The sequence below is a fragment of the Necator americanus genome, chromosome I, assembly GCF_031761385.1.
Source record: "Necator americanus strain Aroian chromosome I, whole genome shotgun sequence".
Classification (NCBI taxonomy): Eukaryota; Metazoa; Nematoda; class Chromadorea; order Rhabditida; family Ancylostomatidae; genus Necator; species Necator americanus.
Genome location: NC_087371.1, coordinates 37,036,230 through 37,058,728, shown reverse-complemented (window position 1 = coordinate 37,058,728; position 22,499 = coordinate 37,036,230). Strand labels below are relative to the sequence as shown.

General features: G+C 40.8%; 3 protein-coding genes across 4 annotated transcripts; 2 read left to right on the top strand and 1 right to left on the bottom strand.

The window, feature by feature from the left end:
• Positions 1–2,890, top strand: RB195_008026 (uncharacterized protein; the record flags this gene model as incomplete). The annotated part of the gene is made up of 6 exons (XM_064181988.1): positions 1–194; positions 1,279–1,406; positions 1,813–1,931; positions 2,005–2,084; positions 2,650–2,727; positions 2,782–2,890. The coding sequence occupies 6 exons, from the start codon at positions 1–3 to the stop codon at positions 2,888–2,890; spliced, it is 708 nt and encodes a 235-aa protein (XP_064038734.1).
• A 363-nt stretch (positions 2,891–3,253) lies between these two features.
• RB195_008025 (uncharacterized protein) lies at positions 3,254–9,633 on the bottom strand (the record flags this gene model as incomplete). Of its 2 annotated transcripts, none has more annotated exons than XM_064181987.1 (12): positions 3,254–3,376; positions 3,476–3,645; positions 4,838–4,952; positions 5,008–5,097; positions 5,150–5,257; positions 5,323–5,388; positions 7,986–8,132; positions 8,493–8,609; positions 8,688–8,836; positions 8,904–9,102; positions 9,377–9,473; positions 9,548–9,633. In XM_064181987.1, the coding sequence occupies 12 exons, from the start codon at positions 9,631–9,633 to the stop codon at positions 3,254–3,256; spliced, it is 1,467 nt and encodes a 488-aa protein (XP_064038733.1). The 2 variants fall into 2 exon arrangements, with proteins under 2 accessions (XP_064038733.1, XP_013298756.2); XM_013443302.2 differs by having other exon boundaries at positions 8,910–9,102.
• A 3,611-nt stretch (positions 9,634–13,244) lies between these two features.
• On the top strand, positions 13,245–20,563 carry RB195_008024 (uncharacterized protein; the record flags this gene model as incomplete). Its single annotated transcript, XM_064181986.1, has 21 exons — positions 13,245–13,353; positions 13,785–13,922; positions 13,995–14,079; positions 14,169–14,255; positions 14,318–14,398; positions 14,472–14,586; positions 14,703–14,829; positions 15,257–15,356; positions 15,704–15,915; positions 16,104–16,194; positions 16,378–16,477; positions 16,533–16,661; positions 16,994–17,116; positions 17,205–17,340; positions 18,197–18,304; positions 18,394–18,495; positions 18,852–19,022; positions 19,095–19,202; positions 19,923–20,035; positions 20,398–20,452; positions 20,508–20,563. 21 exons carry the CDS (start codon positions 13,245–13,247, stop codon positions 20,561–20,563), a joined length of 2,346 nt encoding a protein of 781 aa, XP_064038732.1.
• Positions 20,564–22,499: the final 1,936 nt, after the last annotated feature.

The window sequence follows — 22,499 nt, the reverse complement described above, 5'->3', positions numbered from 1 at the left end:
ATGACGGGTTCGTTTCGTCAAGTTGCAAAATGGATCCTTCGAAACACCCTCATATCTAAGGAGAGCCTGACTCCGGAACTTCGTCTGAGGCTGATCACTGAGCAGAGCTCACTTTGGCGGAGCAAACCTGAACTATGTCCTTTCGATGATCCATTTTGGGCATTTTATTGGCCAGGCGGACAGGCGGTGACAAGGTCGAGTTCTGACATGAGGCAGACTGTAGTTGGATGTGGGGGGCGCTCTTATTACGTTCTGAGCTACCTTTCCCTGTAAGATTAATGCTTAGGCCTTGGGGCTCCAATGGATTTAATTATTTACTTCAAGAAGAAATAAGGGCGCCACTCAGTCCCACCTACATTTTACCCATGACATGTACAGCGAGCAAAAAGCCACTGTTATTACGTGTTGATGCGAAAGATGTGCACTTAGCTCTTTCTACAGTATGCGCGAAATTTCTAGTAATAGTAATATGTAGTCCTAATGAAGTAATTTTCCATTTGATTGGCATCTTTCGTAACAGTAAAACCAAGAAAACTGTTCTCAAAGGCTTCATTTTGCAGGAATTGGACTTCTAATCCACTTCTTGGTAACATTTATAGTTAACCTTCTTTTAGGACGGATTCTATGATCTTACAGGAGCATTCGTATACGGGGTCGTAGATTATGGAGAGGGAGGTGATTCCGTCCATTTCTTGCTAATTGCCGTAAAAAAACGGCCCGGAAGATGCGGCGCCGCACAAGACTGGCGCGCTCCAATCGAACTTCTTTTACAAAATGGTGCGCCAAAACGAATGAAGCCGTGTCTTCCGGGCCGTTTTTTACGGCAATTAGGAAGAAATGGACGGAATCACCCCCCCTCTCCATAATCTACGACCCCGTATACGAATGCTCCAGCGGAAATCCGTGCCACTCCAGATTCGTGGGGTGATACCTTTAAAATCGTTTTGACTCGACTGATTCCTATTACAATAAACGCTAGTCGTGCAAAATAACACTTAAAAAAGACAGAAAGTAATTTTTTAGAGGCGTCTAATTAGCAAAACAAAAGATTGATTAGTGGAAAGGGGTTTTGTTAGAACTGCATATATTATTGCGCAAAATTAATGAGAAACCTTAAGTAGCAAAAAAAAAACAGGTTCAGGGAGATTTCTGCATCCCGCAGAAAGATCCTATTACATGTTTTCGTAGAGGGCGCGTCGCATCGGCTCGTTTCAACACGTCTTACGCCGACTGTATGTGATCGTTCCCGGTATAAACCAACTGATGAGCAACTTTTAGGTATATCCTCGACAACCCTCATCTATTCAATGGAGCAAATGTGTTGGACTTTGGATGTGGTTGTGGTTCGGCAAGCGTTGCTGCATCCATGGTTGGGTCTAGTGTAATCGCTAACGACATCGACAGAAGTGAGCCCAACGTGCTCATCATGTTCATGTTAATGTTCTTTTTTCCCTTTATTTTTTTTTCGAAGAGGAGAAGGTTTTTTGAAGGTCGTTTTTGGTTCGCGGTTACCCCTCTGTCCCCCACCTGAGGACGTGCCACGTAGCCTCGCTGCTAACCATTTGTAAGCCCTTAGTGAGGGGGATCCGTGGGCCTTTAGCTGCTGATGGAGGAATCTCAACCTCGGAAATTTTGCCGAACGTTGACTTTAGTGACAAAGTTCCTCTTCATCTCAAGGTAGTAGTTTAGGAAATTTATACATGAGCAAGCCAGCGAGCAACGAGAATTAGAAATTATAGAATGCTTAACATTGAACGAGTCCCACGTGTGTCAACACAGCGACGCTTTCTTGTTGAAGTGTCTTTTTTTCAGATGCTCTAGTTGCTACCAAAATCAACTATCGACTGAACTCTGTCTCCGTTGATCGAACACAATTTATCAGCGATAACGTACTTTATTCAACTAATATCACTACTCAGGATTTCTTAACAGTATGTACTAACTTACTGACATTTGCTAGCCAGGACAATGTACAAATTGGCAACATATTCTGTTTATTTTTAGGTAAAGAAGTCCTTTATAGTACTAGGAGACATGTTCTATGACACAGAATTTGCGGAGAAGGTGCTGACATGGTTGAAAAAGTAAGTTATTATTGTGCTGTCTCGCACAGCGGAACCAGAAACTATTCTGAATCGTGGTAAGCATAATTCAACTCCAACTAGACAAACACTGAATTTGTATGCCAGCAGAAGATAGGTAGAGGAGAAACGAAGATAAGGTGCTCAAGGTAGGCAAACTTTTCACCCGGCGGGAAGCGTTCTGATGCGCATAACAAATCAGTGAGTAAAATATAATGTGATTGAGACAAATCATTCCAGTGCCAGTGCATTGGAAATAATAATCCTCTTCTGATCACATCTATCTATATCAAAATTAATGGCATAGCACTTCTAGCACCTTTTTTGGGCAGCTAGTCTCAGCTTTCGACTAGCAGGAAGGTGTTAGTGATATCAATCCAAAAGCTGTGCGATCATTTTGCCGTAACCTAGACTGAATCAAGGCAAGCACATTAGTCTGATTCCACTACTGCACGGCTTTGAGGCTCAGTTGGTAAACACAATCCACAAATATTCCTGAACACTAAAGACAAGAATATAGTGACTCCCTGTATTTTAGAATACAGCAGACATAGCTTTTTTTCCACAGGTTGAAAGATTCCACTGGAACGCGCGTACTAATTGGAGATCCCAATCGCCACCCACTCGCCGAAGAACAGTTGAGAAGGTGAGTGCACCTTCACTTGCATATTCAGTCCGCACAATGTCCAAAAATTTTCAGGTATAAGATCAGAGTCGAGAAGAAGCACCTAGCTACATACTCGCTCCCTGATTTCGTCATGAGAGAGCACTATGGGTTCAGTGGGGTAAACGTGACTGAACTACAATAATTTATTGATGCACAATCATCTGACAGAGGCGAATAACGGAATGAATTGTACAGCAAATACCCAACTTCAATGATACAAAAAACATATGTGTCCGAATAAACGTAAATAGTCACACCAACAAAAAAAATGCTCTAATTAATAAACCCGACTTTACCTAGAAGACATACTCGAAAGCGTAATAGGCAGACATATGAAGGAACAAGTTAAAAGGTAATTTACAGAAAGCCCATTCAGAAAGGATTACTTAGTCAATGGCATGTTCTGTGGTCTGCACCACGAGCGAATAGGGAATTTCTTTTTTGGTTGCTTGCTAGCTAAGAAATGAATTGTAAATGTAAAATAACAACCTTTGGTCAACATGGCTCATGTAAAAATGGTTATATGATCTGGGTTAGTACATCGGGTTCTCAAAGGTCCTCTTCGACGTGCTATTGGAAGCTTTTGACGGGCGCGTTCGGCAATCTCCCGTTCGCTCTCGATGTTAGCCTAAATATCCTTTTGAAGAAATTGGTGTATTTGATGTTTTTGCGCCTATGAATGGAAAATGAACACAAGACAAAACATGCTTGAATGGAATATGTATACCATGATCTCCTCGAAATCCTGGTCTGGGTGTGTCTGAATGTTATGCAAATCGTCAGCACGTACTCCTTCCACAATCAATATTGGATCTCCCAAAGAACGTAGACGTTCACATACTTTTACTACAGGTTCCACCCACTCAACGACCTTTAGAAGATCTGCATACGAATATCCTGGAACTAGCACATCAAGATACGACATAATGTGGCAAAACGAAAATGAACATCGTTTTGACCAACCGTCTCCAATAAAGTGCCATCATTTTTTACAAATTGCATCCCCACTATGACTAACCCCATCTGATACAGCCGCCGGTCTAAAGCCTTCGCTACACTGATAACGATGCGAATGGTAGCAATGAACCCACTACAGTAGATGTAATTATTGAACAAATGACACAATTGTCACAGCTTGCTGTTGACACATATGTCTATGCAAACAAGAACGGTCTAGAAACATGCGCGCACGTTTCAGTTGGTTTTCATAAAAACAGCTAACAATAGGCCGCATCGCATCATCCGCGCAGCTAATGCGGTAAATCGAACGTGTGAAAACCACCAAACTGAATTCATCTGTAATGAAATAGCGATCTCTATTTGCACATCTTAGAACTAAAGGATCGCTGCTTTCACAAAAGATTTCGTGTTTCATCTGTGGTCACATGCATACAAGGTTCGTGGTCGATGACTGCTCTTAACATTGCACGAAAAAAGAAGAAAGCACCACACTGTGAGATCGAGTTTATTCCGCAACGGCCCAAGACAGTGTTGTGACGGAACAGAAGAGCGAAAAAGACCATCGAAGCTTTCAGGTAAAATCTTAATATTGGATTGTGAAGAAGTCTTGTGACTTTTGTAAATTTTTCTTCTTTATTTTTTTTACTTAGCATAGAATGGAAGTCAATCAACAATATAATCGCCATTGCTAGTCACTACAGGTCACCAAATAATGGACAGGTCAGCAATCCCCTTCTCCCAGAACAAGGGAGGCTGCGAGTCGAAGAAGTCGGCGACCGAACTCGAACCGTTTTTATCTAAAGCTGAGAGGTGTAACGAAGAAAACAGAGTGAAAGAGGTGACTGTCTTGCGGGAGCAGGCCCCAGTACAACATTCGATCAAGGATCGAAAGTTCTGGACCTTTCCAAAAGATGAATACCCTGACAAAACTTTCTTATCAACCTGATAGTTTTGTAAAGTGATGCAAGTCCTAACTAATACCCATGATTCTCACATGTCCGGGAGATGTGTTTGTACGACTGTAAAATCTAAGTCGCCTATGTGAGGAAATAATTTACGTATTTCTACATATATCCGACAAGAACTGAGCACTGGGGTAGAATCACAGTCATCAATAAAAACAACAAACCTGTCACTTCCTGCACAAGGGAGTGAGGTTCATAACATGCAAAAAGTACTGCAGCGGCCAGTTCACGATATGAATATTTTAGAGATACGACATCTAGTAGCACAAGGTCAAGTACCTGGAAAACAAATGGAAATATATTAATTGGACAATAACCGCTGCTTCAAGTATACCTTAGCCATGTTCATGAAATCTTCGCGAAGTGTATCTGGAACGATGAAAGACTGGTCCACAACATGTTTCTCACCATCGTTCTTCACCTCCTAAATGGAGGATTAGTATTAAAACATACCGATTTAAATCCGAGTCTTATACCTCTTTGTTTCCTAAGAACTGCATATACATACTGAGCCAATGTACGGAAGTGATAGGTGATAATGACCAATGCAGCTCTTTCAGCATGATAATTTCAAATGTTCTGACCTAGAGACATGTATCATTTTTGAACCTAAAAATCGTATATGATAAAACAATAAATCAACGCTCACGTCATGTTCAGTACAAGCGCCATCGGTGTAAGCTACAAACTCTTCCAGCTTCGGTGGATAAATTTCCTAAATAAATAAGTTGCAAAAATCCAACTCAACAACTATAGCAGAACACGAGTTATCACTTCGACAAATTTCTTTCGTTTCAAACGTGATTTTGAAGAATAGAACATCCACTTTCGTCCCAACATTGGAATGGGATCGTGTGAATCAAGAAGTCTAGATTTGTAAAGTTGATTTATGATGCAAGGAACCCAATCTTTTGAAGAAAATACTTCAGGACCGCGAAAATTCCACATTACGAGAATCTCAGCATGAGTGTGCACTACCAACCGGCTACGAAGGTAACGATTGCGGAAAGTTAGCCGTAATGAAAAGTAACAGCTTTGGTTCTTGTTTCACATACATTATCGGCACGAGTTCCCTCAATTACATAATCCAGAAGCACATGTTCGACCCCCGCTTCAACGCGCCCGAAATTTCATACCAAAGTGAAATTATAGCGTATAAAAGGTCGAGTTATTAAACAAAATAAAAAACCTAAAATGTTGCATTCACAGCTTGGAGAATATACTTCACCGTGTATTTTTCTGCAACTGTTTCCATGAAAAACAATTCGCCGCTCCTGCTATGTGAATGTGAAAATGCTAACTGCGGCCGTTTGTGAAGTTACTAATACAAATTAGAGTTTTATCTCGCTACAACCGAAAGTAGACCTATAGTGATCATTTCGATGCCGACAACACTAATAATAATAATAACTGATTCCCAAGAAAATCGATATTTCGGTCTGACTATAATTTATGTGAAGGAAAATCTTAGACTGTTAGCTCTCTTTGTTACGGTTAACGTTTCGGCGGCGCCTCCTTCGTCAGAGCCTAGAAAGTGTGACCACTAGTAACGTATCCTCTCAAGTTCTCATTGTATTTAACACTAAGGGGACTTTTTCTTTAGAATGATGCGGACGAAGGTGAACCACCTCTGCTCCTGACTGCTCTTTTCCCAGAGAAAAGTCAAAGTCAAAAGGAGGAAAAGTTCCATTTCAAAAGCCTAATTCGTCATCGATAAAGAAATTAGTTAACCTATGGTTTGGTACACTGTTGCAGCATTAGTAGATTTTTCATAATAATAAAGATAGTTTTTCTCGTCCGACTTCCACTCAAACAAAATTCAGGTAAAGAATATGATTCGTTCAAGGAAAGGGAAATTTTCTAAAGGGGCTCAAGTCCATCACCCCAGGAATATGGGGTGGTATTGTTCTAATTTTGCTTTGGTATTGTTATAATTCATCACGCCATCAATAAAGAGGAACACTTTTTTTCTATAACTATGCAGGTTGTATGCAGTGTTTGTGTGGAGTTTAACACATCTGCTTTCCTCGACTTATAGTCGAATGAAAACGATATGAAACTTAGTTCAGCTGCATTATTGGCTGCATTCGAAAAGGCGCTTTGGAGATAGCGGTTGGGGTCGAGGTGGGACCGTCATGAGCCGCGGGGGGGGGGGGGTTGTGCTAGGGAGGGTCCCCCCTCCTTCCTTCCCCCCCCCCCCCCCCCCCCCCCCCCCCCCCCCCCCACCCCCCCCCCCCCCCCCTCCCCCCCCCCCCCCCCCTCCCCCCCTTTCCCCCCCTTTTTTGTTTTGAAAAAAAAAAAAAAAAAAAAAAAAAATTTCTAACGTTTGTTCGCTCAGATAGCTTGCGTCAAAGGTACCACCCCACGATTCTGGAGTGGTACGGATTTCGTTCCGGTAATACCTATACGGGGTCGTAGATTGTGGGGAAATCCTTGTTGAATCGCGGGTTAGTCCTCTATGTTGTGGATTTACTCATTCATCAACACGGTGACGTCGGTTCAAAAGGAGATGAAGTTCGGTAGGAGCAAAGAGAGCACCTTCGTAACTGGCTGCGCTCAAACCGGTGCAGTGGAGCGTAGCAGTTAAGATCGAGAAGGTATCCTTGCTAGCACAACTTATCACTCGCTGCAGCTCACGATGGTCCCACCTCGGTCCCAACCGCTAGCTCCAAAGCGCCTCTTCGAATGCAACCAATTATGCAAATAAGCCGAATTCCATGATCCGACTATAAGTAGAGGAAAGCAGATGTGCTAAACTCCACTGCAAACAACCTGTACACTTATCGGAAATAGTGTTCCTCTATATTGATGAGTACTGGTTCGTTAAGGAAAAGAAGAAGTAGAATTTTTGCTGTAACATTTACAGCGAATATGAAATTAATCATTAAAGATTGATCGTGCGCCAAAAAAAAACCCTTACTGGAAAGGAAAACACGAGCTAACCAGGTTCTAATATCTTGCAGTGGTAATTAGGGTCTCAATGCCTGGCATTATCTCAGATATCATAGAATGTGCCACGACGGGCCATAACTTTTGTTGTTGATAACTTATTGTTTTAATGATCTTCACATTTCATTTTTCTGACAAATTCTTTTTCTTTTCGAGCTTTACACTGGTTTTGAGATAATCTACTTTTCTCAGAACCCGGCCACACATTTCTATTCCATTTTTTTTCCAGTTTATTTCCCCACATTAACCTTCATACTCGTTTTTTTTTTTGCGAAGGCGATAAATAATCGGTATTTTAGGGAAAAAGAACTTCGATTCACATATTTCTTTTCAAGTCGATAATTCACATGATTTAGCATTTACCTCATATTTACTTGCGAGAAACAAGGCTGCTGTGCCGACCAGCTGGAAGGTTTGCGACCTGATGCCGTGAAACGTTCCAAGAAATCTGTCCACATAGTCAACTGCCAAATGAAACGTTTCTCGATGTTGTTTTTCGCTTCCACAGACCTTTAATATAGATACATGACGAGAAAATGTCATTCGAAGTTCGGATGGGTGTTACAGTAATCCGCAACCATACGAGATTACTGTACAGCTTTGTTCGAATTTTCTAAAAAAATCAAGCAAAAACCATAATAGATTCCGAGGCATAACAATAGTTCCAATCAATGTACATAAACACATTGCACCCCACAACCGAGGGATGTGTTCAGCCACATTTTGGCGCCTAAAAGGGCACTTCTGTGTGGAATTCTGAGCGGAAAAAAACTAAAACCAGTCGCTTCTCGCATTTTGTCTGATACAACGTCAAAGAAAGACCTAAGATGGAAGATGTCTGTTGATTATCACTACTGGAAAAGACTGCACCTCCATCATCCAGTCCACCAAAACAGCACGTGTTCGTGGTACTAACTCAGGATGGTTATCAAGTAAACGATGACTTGCACGGATCAGTTCATTTTTTCGGCAAAGTAGTCCCCAAACCTACAAAGCAAACAGTGAAAGTGTGCAGTAAATGAGGTATACAATGCACGGAATCACTTTTGGAAATAAAGGACGAACCTTTTTAGGTGATCCAATCCCCGTACATCGGAGCGCAGTTAGTTGAGGTGGAGTGTCTTTCACATGATACGTATAGTCGTTAAGGCCTGCTTCGAGTTCCCGAAAAGCATCGTTCTCTAACTCTTCATTGTACTCATCGTAACATTGTTCTAAATAGCACCACCATGCTCCCATAGATAGCAATATCCTCGCCAAGCTTCCAAGAAAAAAACTTACCCTCACCTTCGCATTCGCTATCTGAGAAGGAGGGAGCATGTTCACTAGACGCTTCTGTGCTGAACACCGAAAGCTGGTCATCCTCAATATTGGGTTGACAACCTTCTTCCGAAGTGGATGGGAGGAATTCGGGAGCCATTTCCTCAAGAGAATCGCTTGTTTGGCGACGTTTGGCACAAGGCACTGAGGAAGTGGAGGCCTGCAATATGGCCATTTATATGGACTACCAGGAAGACATATCGCAAGTAAAATTCAAAAACTCGATGAACACTGAGACAGCAGATACGCCGACAATCGGTATTGGTGCGTAAGTCGACAAATATGCATGATTTCCCACGCTTTGTGAACGCAGAATACAAAGAGCGCCTGGATGGCAGAAGCACAATCAAATTTTTGAAAGTAAAACATAACAGTTTTGGATTTTTCGGTTGCAAAGGAATCGAATTTATACAACCGAATAGAGGACACATTACCTCTGTCGATTCTGTCTTTCTTTTTCGCGAGGCCGTTGAAGAGGTAGATGGAGTGCGCTGAGGTAGTGTTTGCTGTGTCTGAGTTGTCGTAGATTCTCTGAAATTAACCACCGTAGTTGCATTAAAGAGTTATCATTAGAAAGCAAAATAGCACAGAGATGAAATCTTTACCTTTCCAGCTTCTCAGGAACAACACCTCCACCTTCCTCAGCTTTATCTCTACTTTTCTGACTGGGACGTCGCCTCCTCCCTTTCATTCATCCACTAGAAATATGTACAATTTAAACCGATTCACTAGCAAAGGAAGATCCACGCACGATGAAAATTCTCCCTTTTTGTTACAACTCGAGGTAGGAAACAAAAGAAAACATCTTTTGTTTCCTACCTCAGGTTGTTTTTAATTAATTATAATGGTCTGCATTATCTCAAAAACGTAACCAACTGGCCCAAAAATCGAGAAACACTGTCATCATAGGTAGTTGCGGTCCAAGTTAAAGCGAAGTGTAAAGCGAAACAAGCGGAAGTGAATGCTCAATCTCTAGCATTCCACTTATCTGGATCTCATTGTCAGCAGTTAACCTCGCTCAATTTCTTCTAGTTTTCGAACCATGTCTTGAAACCTTTGTACTTATGTTATCATTACCTTGCCTGAAGAGTAGGGCAACGAGGAATGGGTGAGGGTTGGAGGAGGACGTTCGAAGAAGGATTGCATATAATACTCATAGCATCTCTTAAAGGCATCACCCCACGAATCTGAGGTGGTGCAGATTTCACGTGGAGTATTCGTACACGGGATGGGAGACTATGGAGAAGGGGGTGTTAAGTCCATTTCTTCCTAATTGCCGTGAAAAATGGCCCGGAAGATGCGGCGCCGCACAGGGCTGGCGCGCTCTAGTCAAACTCCTTGTAGAAAATAGTGCTCCACAACGCCTGAAGCCGCATCTTCCGGGCCATTTTTTACGGCAATTAGGAAGAAAGGACGGGATCACCCCCCTCTCCATAGCCTCCCATCCCGTATACGAATACTCCACCTGAAATCCGCATCACCTCAGATTCGTGGGGTGATGCCTTTAAGGGAAGAGCAAGTAAAGGGAGAAAATTTTGCACGAACTTGGCGAATACATTTGTTTATTCAATAATGTTAGGGAAAATTAATACCTTACAAAAAAATAACAATAATTAATGCCTACGTACGTAAGGGAGGTAAAAATACGCAAAAGTCCATATGGTCCTACGTTCCAGTCAAAAAATACTTCTGACTATACAAAAAGCAAAAAACAGTCACAAGGATGGGCATTGAGACTAATATAAGCATCCTTAATATTGCAGTACAACATCCTAAATTATGAAAAAAAAGCTTAAGGGAAAAAAGATACCACCGAACACTTCCCGAATACTGGACCTCTCATACAGAAGGTCTATGTTCATCTTCAGAATCTTCACTCACCAATATGTCATAACATTAAAAATTATAAGATATAGAAACGCAGCGGGATCAGTTGCAGAGATATGGCGCCGTGAACAGGCACAAACGACAACAATGCGCCAAATTCGTCAAACTGTACTACAGTAATCTTTTTTTCCGAGCCAGATTCGTCAATGGACAGAAAGTGAAGTTGAAAATTTCTTAGTAATGAATAAAGGTCAAACATACCACTCATTCCCAATGGAATGAACTAAAATATATCAAAATGACTCTAGAATTATACCGTAGCTCCTACCGCGCTACCATTCTTTTGATTCTCGAGTTCAAAAGACAGTGTAGGAACAAAATTCTTTGTGCTGTGACTATTATATTCCTATATATTCATATACCGAAACCTGAACATGGAGTTCACTCAATTTAAGTTTCTGACAAATAAATAGGGTACCGTCGTATTACCTGAGGATCAGATCAGGCAAATGCCATGGATGGAGCGTAAACATCGACTAAATTTACCAATGTAGCTTCAAGCATACTGTAAACTGAACCGTGCGTATGCTCAGTGTTATATGTTAACAAACATCAATCGCTAGAAATCATCAATTAAGGTCAGACACTTTATTAGAGCGATCCTCCACCCATCTCAGGAAGTTAGTCGGCGCAGTTCGCCTCTGGAAGTTATCCGAACATTTGAAAATTATTCCTATAGAAATGTGTTGAGATATTTACTCATTCATACTGAAATACATCCCTACAACAAGTTTAGAGGATAATATCAATAAGTTGTATGAATTAAAGAAAACAGAAATGTGATTGGTACTGACCAGTCAGATATGGCGTTAAGTAATTGAAGAGAGACTAAATGAAGGATCTGCAGAATCTACCTTGACGATCTGAGTAAGCACTACCGGCGGGAACTATCTCGAAATCAATGACTTATTGACATACACCTGTTATTCGCACAAGTATCGAAGTCAGGGCACAGGACACCTCTCCCAGGGATATCAGCAACACTGAGATCCCAGTCCTAAAGATGTCACCCGAACCCACCGTAAGGGTCTACAACCAGAAACGATCTATGGTGAGATCTGAAAATTCAGGAGCGCATTCGAATACTCGCCGGCCGCACCGATTTAGCGCGCGAACGGGCGCCGCGGTCCCGCCGCGCTCGCAGAATTTTGGCTCGCGTCGTGTCCTTCGTTATCGATCGACGTTTTATATTAAAAAAATGCTTTGTGTCCAGTGCTGAACCTGGGCGTGATCTTCGCCGCTCGATCAGTTGAGTCCGTCAGGGCAAGTCCATGTAAATTTGAGACCAATTCTTTGGATTCTCTGCGGGAAATCCTTGACTATTCTTGACTGGTCGGATCTCACGTTTTGATTTTAACCATATAAGTCCTTAGAAATTCATTGTCAACTTCTCTATTTATTCCTAAAGTGTTGGAGAACTGGGTCTAGCACCATATCCTGCTAATAACCCTGTAGGCAGAAGCAGATCTACTCACTTTAATCCTAGTGATAAGGATGCTTTGGTCGCCGAAATAGTCACTTTTCTTTCCTTAAGAAATGTGGTTTATTTCGAATTTCCTTGAGTTTTGTTTCCAGTAGTAACTTCTGTTCTCGCTTAATGGTTTGTTTATCTGGTTCCTAAGAGTTTAGTTTATTTTCTATAGTCTTTATTCTCATTTGACCTCTCTCAGATGTAAGCCCTCCTTGCTAGTCACTTCGCTTTCATATTTGTCACTGAATTTCTTCCTTTTATTTCTATTTCGAAATAATCACAGTTCAACCGGTTAAATGATGTTGGATTTTTCTAAAAATAGAAGTTGCTTGCTGAGCGGGCTCTGATCTGATTTTGTTATAGTTATGCGTTAAAAAATTGAATGATAATTACAGTATATCTCAGAGAGCCATTATTTGCTTAACGTTATCTATCTGCCCTTAACTTATCGTGATATCAGTCACAGTGGCTCGTAGACAGAAAATCTGCTGCTCTATTCAGGGTCCGTATATTTTGATCTGTTTATCCTTTTCTGTGTTCCACACGGTGCTTGTAATGAAGGAGAATATGTTGTACGAAAATGTACTTGAGTTTTTCTCGAGGATAAATGCAGAAGAGGAGCCGGCTCTATTCGCATATGCGGGCTCTTTTTCATTTGCTCACAATGCATATTCGCAGCAAAAGGTCACAGATATCTCATTTCTTTGGGAAAACATACAAACATTCAGCCCGATGGGAGGTGTATCTTGTACAGGAAATGCGTTTCTATAGCTTACCAAGTGTTCATGATAATTTTGAATTATTTGGTATAAGTCACATTGTCTGAAATCAATTCGTTTGTTAACCTTTATTTATGTGTATTTACCGTTTTATTTGGTTTATGTTCGTTCGCCCACATTTGGTAACTCTCTTCTTTTGGTGATCTACTCGGGCAAGTCTGACCCATGTCGGACGACGAAGGTCGTCTCCTAATAGACGACATCCAAGACGGGTCCGGATCTATGGATCATGATTTTTCATCAAGCGTTCTTGTTGATGTCAAGTCTGCCCAGGGTGAGCTAGATTTTGAATTTTTCTGATAGCAACTTAAATTATGTCCAGAGATAGTAATACATAGTCGTGTAAAGAACAGATGCAGAAGCTTTTGCGCTCTAGGGAACTAGGTTGGGTTGCGTCCCAACGTGTGCGACTAGTTATCCCCAACATTTTCTATAATTAATATTCGTAGATGTAATTTAGGAGATTTAAATAGGCTCTTTCCGAGTGTGCATTTCGCTTCTAATGTTGAATTAAATCATGAATATTCTAAAAGCTCCCTGCATATCGCTATGATGATTACAAATACGTTAATATGCAATAATCTCTGAATAATGGGAAATCAAATGCACCTTTTTTCCCCGGGAAAGTGAAAATTATAAGTTGATTATTAGAGGTATATTTTTTGCGCATTTCACGAATTTATTCAGATCCTGTGCTCATTGTAGGGGATGCCGAGAACACCTCTATAAACAAGCTGTCCACACCTTTGACAGTTCCCGTGTTTGGTCAGCCGCAAGTTACTTCGAGCGGAGATATGCATTACCATGGAGGCACCACTGGTGCTCAACGTATGGAGAGTTCATGTTAGTCCTAGAGAGATCCTAGAGAGTTATTTTCGTAAAATACTGACATAAATGTGAAATTTGTGAGTTCAGCGTTCCCTTTCACTGCTAGTCTTACAAAACTTCACGGTGAACAAGAGACTTCATCGACCTTAAGCAACTCTCCACTGAAACACAAGTATCAATTTTTAAAATTGAACATTTTGCTTCATTGGACTTTGGCGAGTTTTCTAGTTGACGTAAAATTATTTACGTATTTGGTTTTAGGAAAAGACTTCAACACGAAGCAAATCCTTCAGTTTTCGCTCCTAGAAGCGACAATCACTCTTTGGTATCTACACCTCGCAGTTCAACGTTCGTTTCGTTGAGTCTTACCTCCACAGTCATCAAATTAGAACTGATAATGAGATGTTCAGGTCTACACACGAGTCTAGTGGTGTCCAGGGTGATCATTCAGCTAACGGAAAGCGCCAAAAGAAGTACAAAGCTAACGGAATGTAGGAAGTTGTTTTTTTTTTTTTGAAATGTCGAATCCTTATGAGAGGTCACGGCAGAAGAATCACATTACAGGACAAAAGGTCGAGGTGACGGACTACCACCTCGGAAGAGAAAAGACAGTTCATTCGACGAGCAAAATCTTCCCGAATCTGACTCCGACGAAACAGTGACCAAGAAACCAAAACCGGTACACAAGTTTTAATTTTGATTTCTGTTGGACAATTATTTTAGGAAAGGAAAACAAGTAGGTGCATTCAACACCTGCAAATTCTTTTGTTTGCACCATTTAATTGTTCATTTTAGCAGTCTCGCGATCGTGGTACGTGTGTTCATTCTCGAGCGGTGCAGAGCGACAGTGATGCTTCTTTCTTCGACTTAGAAATCGGATCTACTCGACTTGTGGAGATGACGGTTGTGTGCAAGATGGAAAGTTAGTGTTACGTTGTTTTCTTTGGAATTTGGAGTGTAAACTGCTTTTTTAAATGCTTTGAGGGTTGTTGTGGCTGACTGGCAACTGATGCTTCACTTTGATTCTTTCCTACGATAGAAAATGCATCCATTGTTGACATAGTTTCAGTTGGCAACAGGCTAAGTTAATATGAAACAAATAACCTACAATATAAATAAGGATACAACATGAGTCAGTACTAATTCTAGCGATACATGATTATGGATTGTTTAATTCATTTGCATTTGGCATTTTCGCTGAAATTACTCGATGGTAAGCTATAGAAGCTTATAGAAGTGCAAGTTGCTGCGAAATGATCTCAAACATCTTCGAAAAGTTGATGTGGAAGCCAGTGGTTGAAATTTATTCGGCTAAGTTTGTTGTACGAGTAGTTATGTACTATTTTTAGATAACGAGCTGTATGTCACGGTGAAATGGAAGGACCAGGAGATGAGTGGTGTTCTAACTGATGGTCGTTCTCCTGCATACAATCCTTACATGAAAAAGAGGTATAGACCATGTTGTCGTATCTAATACAGTTAAAGAGGAAGAGACTTCTTGGGATTAAAAAGATAGAAGTCATGTAGGAACAACGGTCCGTCTTTTTTCTTTGAACTCGTTTCTGGAATCTGTTACAGAAACAACTATATTTTTTCCCGAACAAAGTTGTGGTTTATTGTACATTCATGAAGAATACTGTAAAGAATAGATTATGAAAGTGCTCATTAAAAGGCTTATAAAAACTGGAGTGTTTACATTTGCTATTCGCACGCGAAGTAGTTTGAAGTTAATTTTCGGTTCTAAACTTTTTGCGTTAGGATTTTCTTTTCAAACCGTTAAATGTATGGATTTTCAGGCAGGCCATAATCAACAGCAGCTCCACCAGCTCCAGCAACAGTGCTTCCGGTGACGCAAACGAACGCGCCTCTAACAGTGGTGCAAGTACGCCATCGAAATCGCGACAGCAACCAGCAACTCCTCGTGACGCCAAGAAAAGATCGCTGCCATCTGATGCAAAGAGAAAGCTCTCTTGCTCCACAACTCGTCCTGGTAGCTCGGCGGAACCCCGTGAGTTTCCCTCCTTTCTTCTCCTGAGTTTCAGTCTATCGGCAACCGTTGATCATCGCATCACAGAAAGAACAGTATCGGTAGATCTCTAGATGGTGATAAATGTGAGAATAGTGTGATTTTCCTCTGTCAACATATGTTTGGATGAAGAGTATTTACTTGGTTAGAAACAATAAGCGGATTTATAGAGGATGACGATGAAGAGTTAGATGTGGAATCTACCGTTGGTGGATCCTCTTCCAACATGGACGCTTTCAAACTGTTTGAGGTTCCTGGACGGTGGGTTCCCTCACGTTGCAATGTATATTGTATTACTAATGTAAGAAGTTTATGTAGAAGAAGCGCCTATGAATGTCGTAACCAATCACAGATTTCAATTATGTGTGAAATTTACTCAGTTAACTAGCTGGTGTTACTGGTATAGTTTACTTTTGTGCGTATGATATAGCATTCACTCTTCAGGAAGTCAATGCACGTTTGCCCGTTTGAAGGCTGTCAGTATCGATATGCACGAGGCGAAGAGATGGAGTACCACAAAGCTACTGCTCATGCGAAGAGAGCGGTATGATGGTCCAAAGTTGTTGAAGTGGGCCGGTGTTTGACTTGCTGTTTTTCAGGTTATGTATGAAGCCATATGTTGTCAAACTGACATATCTGCGTTCCGTAGGCGATCTGTGCAAACAGATGTGGAAGGGCTCGTCCCTGAAGTGCCTCCGTGTCCATCAACAGCGGAGGGATCTGTGAAGGTGAGGATTATGGTGTCATGTAAGGACTGTTCTGTTGATTGGACTTCGTTGCTCGACTCATACTTTACGTTGTTCTCAAATAAGAAGAAGGAAGAAGGTGAAAAGCATTTCAAAATCTCTACTGAACCATTTCTGTTGCTCATTTGTATTATGTTTAAACCTAATCGTGATTTTGAAACCACCACTGAGCAGTGGAAATAAAGAATTCCGTCGTATTTTTTTGTGCAGAAATGGTTGTTTATTTTTGCTTTTTAAAATAGGTACTTTCGTAGCTATAATTACTATTTACCGAATATTCCATCTTTGAATCTTTAAATATCGTGCATATTCAGCAGGAAAAACCTGCTTCGACATCATCCGGAACGGAGACAAAGGTTGAAGATCCGCAACCTTCCAAGTCTCCAGCAGGTTACTCAGACATTTCTGATGATGGAGTGGCCCCCCAGCTGCAGAAAGTAATCATATTAATCTTTTAATCAAATAATAGCAAGAAATTTTGTTGTCTTTACTTGTGTTCAAATTGCCTAAAAATGTTAGTTTAAGGAAGAACCTACTAACGACGTTCGTGCTCCTCTTCTGATTTCCACTGCTCTTCCTACGAGCTCGGCCTCTGGCCCCGCAAATATTCTCACATCACCAGAATTCGCTTCAAGTCCTAGAGAGCGAGAACCAGTACCAGGTGCTTCTTGTCTTGTTTTCAGTGTTGCAGCGATTTTAATTTCTGGTTATTATTTGGTAAGGTGTTTTTAACAAAAAAATCTGTTTGAATTTTTTGAATTGCTTGAATTTATTCTTATTCTGCTCTGTGCTTAGACAGTAAACTAAAGTAGGTATATTTAAACTGTGGTTTATTTAGCGCAGCTCCAAGGGCAGCGCTAGAGAAGTTTTCGAGGTTGGAATGACTCCACTAACTGGTCAGGGTCGGAGCTTTGTGAAAAATTGTCGCAATGAAGTCCGATAACTCTGTCTGATAACTTTTAGCGATTTTTTACGAACATGAATCATCAGTCGTGGTCGACGACGTATACGAAAACAGGTGCAACAAATTGCTTACTTCACAAAATAAGAACATCGTACCAGGACAATAATACCTTAGTTTACCTGTTGATAATTTGCTTAAGCAAATCGTTAGGGAAAATTCTCATTTTGTGAGGGTGCGCAAGGTATCTTTTTATTGAACGTGCAGACCGATGGGTCCAGCTGCTTCGGATTTCTCCAAATCCAGGATTTCTGGTAGGAGGAAGGAGCTGCGCTTTTCATCGTGGCACTTGTAAAACACGGACCACGTCCCTTCTGTTTCAGGGATCCCATCCTTTAAAACCTGGAAAGGTTTCATAAATTACCCGGAGACTATCCAGAGTAGAACAATGTAATAAATTGGATTAGTATTCTTATTAGCACTAAAATTTAAGCAATAAAAGTGATGTTATGACTACCCTTAGCAAAACGAGGAAATAAAACACAAACAAAGGAGACACAAATAGCATTAGTTTCTTTTTTCTCTTCTTATACTTCATAGAAATGCTCTGTTCCAGAGTCACTGCCGTCCACCCCACAACAACCTAAAGTTTCACGCCCGTCGTCAATGCCGGTAGCGCCAGCGACTCCCACCGCACTTCAGTCGTCCTTCCAACCCGTGTCAGGTTCGTTATTGGAAATGTGTGAGGAGAGCAATCATGCTACGTCCACTACGCGTGGCGTTACATTGCACTGTTTTTATAAATTGTTGCAGCTGAACGCAATCGAGGTACTGTGAATGGTACTGGAGTAAGTCCTGTAGTGAATTCAGTTGGCACGCCAACGTCTGTGTCGGCAATATCGGCAACTGCTCGCTGTTTGTTGCTTTCTTATTGAAATTCAAGCCCAAAAGCTTCAAACACTTGAAGTGACTTTGAATTAGGGTAGCCAACACCATAGCAGTGTCAACATTAAGTAGCCTGGTTTTCTCCTTGAAATTCTCAAAGTCTGGAACTTTTGAACAATACAATTGTGAATGTTAGTTCCCTTTTCAGTGACAAATAACGTTCTAGATTTCTAAATTCTCATTCCTTTTGGATCTTTTCGACATTGGTGCTGTTACAAATGATTAACAGGAATCAGAGTTCATGTTTTTTTTACTAAACGTCTTTTATAGTTAGTCTTTCCTGTCCTGTTCTCGCAATGGTGTCTTCAGAATAGTCATAATTGCAGTACCAGTAACTCCTGCACCCACTGGAATGTACATGTCTTCATTCGCCCATCAAATGATGTCACCCTTCACCCCTACTCAACTTGGTGCAACTCCAACTGCAAATCCTGCGCCGTCACCTCAACAGCAACCGCTAAACAAACTTCCACAGTCTCATATGAAACCCTCTGATGGTTGGTTTTTTTTTGTAAGAATATATTGTAGTGTTCACGTTCTACTCCAATTTACTCCTAATTTTAATCTAGACGTTACGCCTTCGAGCGGAGTGTTATCTGCTGGGAAAACGATGCAGTCCCCCGCTGCGCAGAACATGCAACGCCAATTCGGACTGCAAATGATGCAATCAGGAACGGGTACGACATTGTTCTCTTTTGACTTTGCCCAATTATAACCACAGACAAAATAATACATTGGGATATCTAGAACCTCTTTGCATTTTTCGATAACTTTACAAGGAAGTTTACTTAATCTGAAGAATCTGGAGGTGGTGTTGTGAGGCAAGCTCTTGTGGGCACAAAGAATGAAGCAACACATTCCAACCAAATTCTGACATTTGTTTGCAAGTGATCAAACTTGTATGTTGTTGAGTGTGATCATAATATAGTGTCACCAATTTACAATATTTTAATTTTGGACTTTTTCTTACTAATGGTTTCCTTATTCTCCCAGTTTTTGAGCTTAGAGGAATTCGCCGTATCACTCATCGGTTAGAGCTTGAAAATTTCAGGCTTGCGGTTACAACAGAATAATAGCGCCACCTTCTTCTGGTAGCGTTTTAGAACATGCTCATCATAGTTTTCTTTCTGGAGTTAACTGCACAGGTTGAGGAAATGTTTTCCTCCTATTTTTGGAAGTTTTTTTCGCCTTTTTTCCACGATGAAGACTATAACGCAGGCTCTGAAATGCACATGATCTCTCGACTTTATACAACACGCACGGTGCGCTCTATACATCAAATATGCAACCAAGGTCACATCTGTTGAGCGAAAGAAGCGCTATCACTTTTTGAAAAATGTCGTTAGTCTAAGAAATAGCCGTTCTTGACTTGTGTTCATAATCTTAGTGCTGTTCAGGTCAACACCAGGCTGCTATGATGCAGGCAGCTGCTGCGCAAGCTCAGATGGCACAGATGCACCACCTCTATATGCAGCAAATGGCCGCGGGTGCACGAGGCGCTCAATTTCCAGTGAGTTACCACTGACCAATTTTCCGTCCATTCATACATTTAATCGATATTCTGTGTGGTATTATTAGATATATTACCAAGGAGTGAAATTTACTATAAATAATCAAAGCGAGAACAAAAAAAGCTCTTTTAAAGATGTTGGAGCGTATAAGAATAGCCAAGCAGATTGTATTTTACCTACAATTATTAGGGTGAATTTCTACTAGACCTATTTCTCAACAGGCGTTTTTCTCAGTATGTGAAATGTTGCCATTTTGACAGCCTAACGATAAGAGTGATGAGATGCATAATTGTAAACTAATTCCTGAGTACTCGAAGAAAACTAAAGAACAAGCTCTCAATACATTTGGATCTCTTTTAAGATGGCTGGTACGTCAGCAGGCGCTCACGAAATGGCGCAGTTAGTTGCACTACAAGGTAAGTTGCGACATAAAACTACCTCTGCGTTATGTTTAATTTCCGCTCGTTCCAGCTCTGCAACAACAACAGCAACAAAGTCATTTTGCAAACATGTTCCAACAAAAATGACGAACTCTCTCACTGTGATACCCCAACCACAAGTTGTTTCTCCGTAATTATATAATTTACTCTTATGCTTTTGTGTGATTTGGTTTACTAGCAATATCCGCGCAAACTCGGCATTCACTTGCTCATCTTTACGACTTTGCTTCCTGCCTGACAGTCTTCCTTATCTCAACAGTTGCCGAGTTTTCGAGGTCCCTGATGTTGGTGTGTGTTGCTTCCGCTTCGTTCATGAACGTGTCGATCTTCATCGTGTAGTTTAAATTGACTCTTCTCTCTTAAATACGTCTGGTTTACTACTACGAATGCAGCTGTACTTGTAAGTGATCCGGGATTTACCTTTTCATTTTGCAGAATTGTAATGTGCATGTTAATGTTAAGGGCGCCTGACAACTTCACTAATTCCCCATTTTTTACTGTCATTTCTTGGTAGCCTTACGCGCTTGCGATCATTACCATTGCATTAATCAATTTGTTACCAAGGGTGAGCGGGATTCTTCCGGCCAGGATTTTGCTGCTGCATTGGTTTGTTTTTGCGAGTTCAGCTTTTTGCTGGTTTTCAAACGTCTGTTATTATATTATTATCCATCACTGTTATCCACAAATTTTCCTACCGAGTACGGTGGCAGTTAACTGAAGTTACTAGTCAGTCATAATTTGAATTTTCCCTGGACAATAGCAGCTCCTTGGTATTGTAGTGGAGGCCAACGATTTTAAGCTTTTAATTTTTAATGTCGTTTTCTTTCAAGTCTCCAGTATATTCACAACATGCATTACTAAAATCATTTCGTATGCATCACTTAGAGCCTTTTCCATCTACTGATTTTTCTGCACAACGTTTAGGAGAACCCATACATAATCAGTTCTGAATATTTGATTTGCGTTGGCGTTTACAGAGTAAAAATACTTCTGCTAACCTATAAGTTTTCTATCTTCGACATACTACAAATTTCTGCCGTAACCGCTCAAATGTGTCTCTTCATGGTGTCTTGGAAAGTACCAACTGAGCTGGTGGAACTAATCCTTCGAAAATAACTCCATGAAGGTAATCTAGAGTCCCTCTCCTCTTTTTTTTTCATTCCTTCTTGGCCTCCATGTCATAACTTTTTTCACCTCCGCTCATCCATGGTTTGCTGCGTCATGTTATGTGTATTCTGTATGGTTGTATATTAGTTCTCTTTGATTTCGCGCGTGGTTAGGAAGCGATCTTTGGTTGACTCTTGTCCATCTTATGAGTACACAGTTTTTTTTTTCTATTCATTTTTTTCGTTCGTGTTTCCGCGTTCCCGTTCCCGGCACAACTGGGCATGTCAGAATATTCTCATATTTTGTCGTTTCATGTATTTAAATTATTAAAACTTTATCAAGATATGCATTGACAAAAATAAAGTGTGCAAATTAGTACATATATCACATGGTGAGGGAAGAAAATTTTCTCTAAACATAGACAAATAAACATTATTCAACAAATATTTGGCACGAAGGTAGAGAAACTCACGAGAACGCATAAAAATAGAAATCAAAAGATAAGGGATGTTTCTCCGATTGTGAGCGTTAGAGCATTGCCATATTTCCATGGATGAATTGATGAAAATAGAAAGAAAAAAATCGTGGAAGTACCGTACAGCTGAAACGGTCGTAGTTGGTGAAAAAGCACTTTTTCGGAGTGTTTAATGGCTAGCATAGTGGGCACAAAGTCCACAAAGTCAGTCAACTATTTGTTATCGTCCTTGAATGCTTTGGAAACAGCATCAGTCATTGTTTTTACGATTCAATTGCAGTTTCGATAGAAAATTATAGTTTTTGCCGATTTCTGCGTTCCAATAAGACAATCGTCGCCAATATTGCACTTTTTGGCTGCGATGCATCTGCGTTGGAAGATGTTATATTGCAGTTTTTTCGGTTCTGAACTATACGACGATGCCGGCATTCGCGTTTCTTA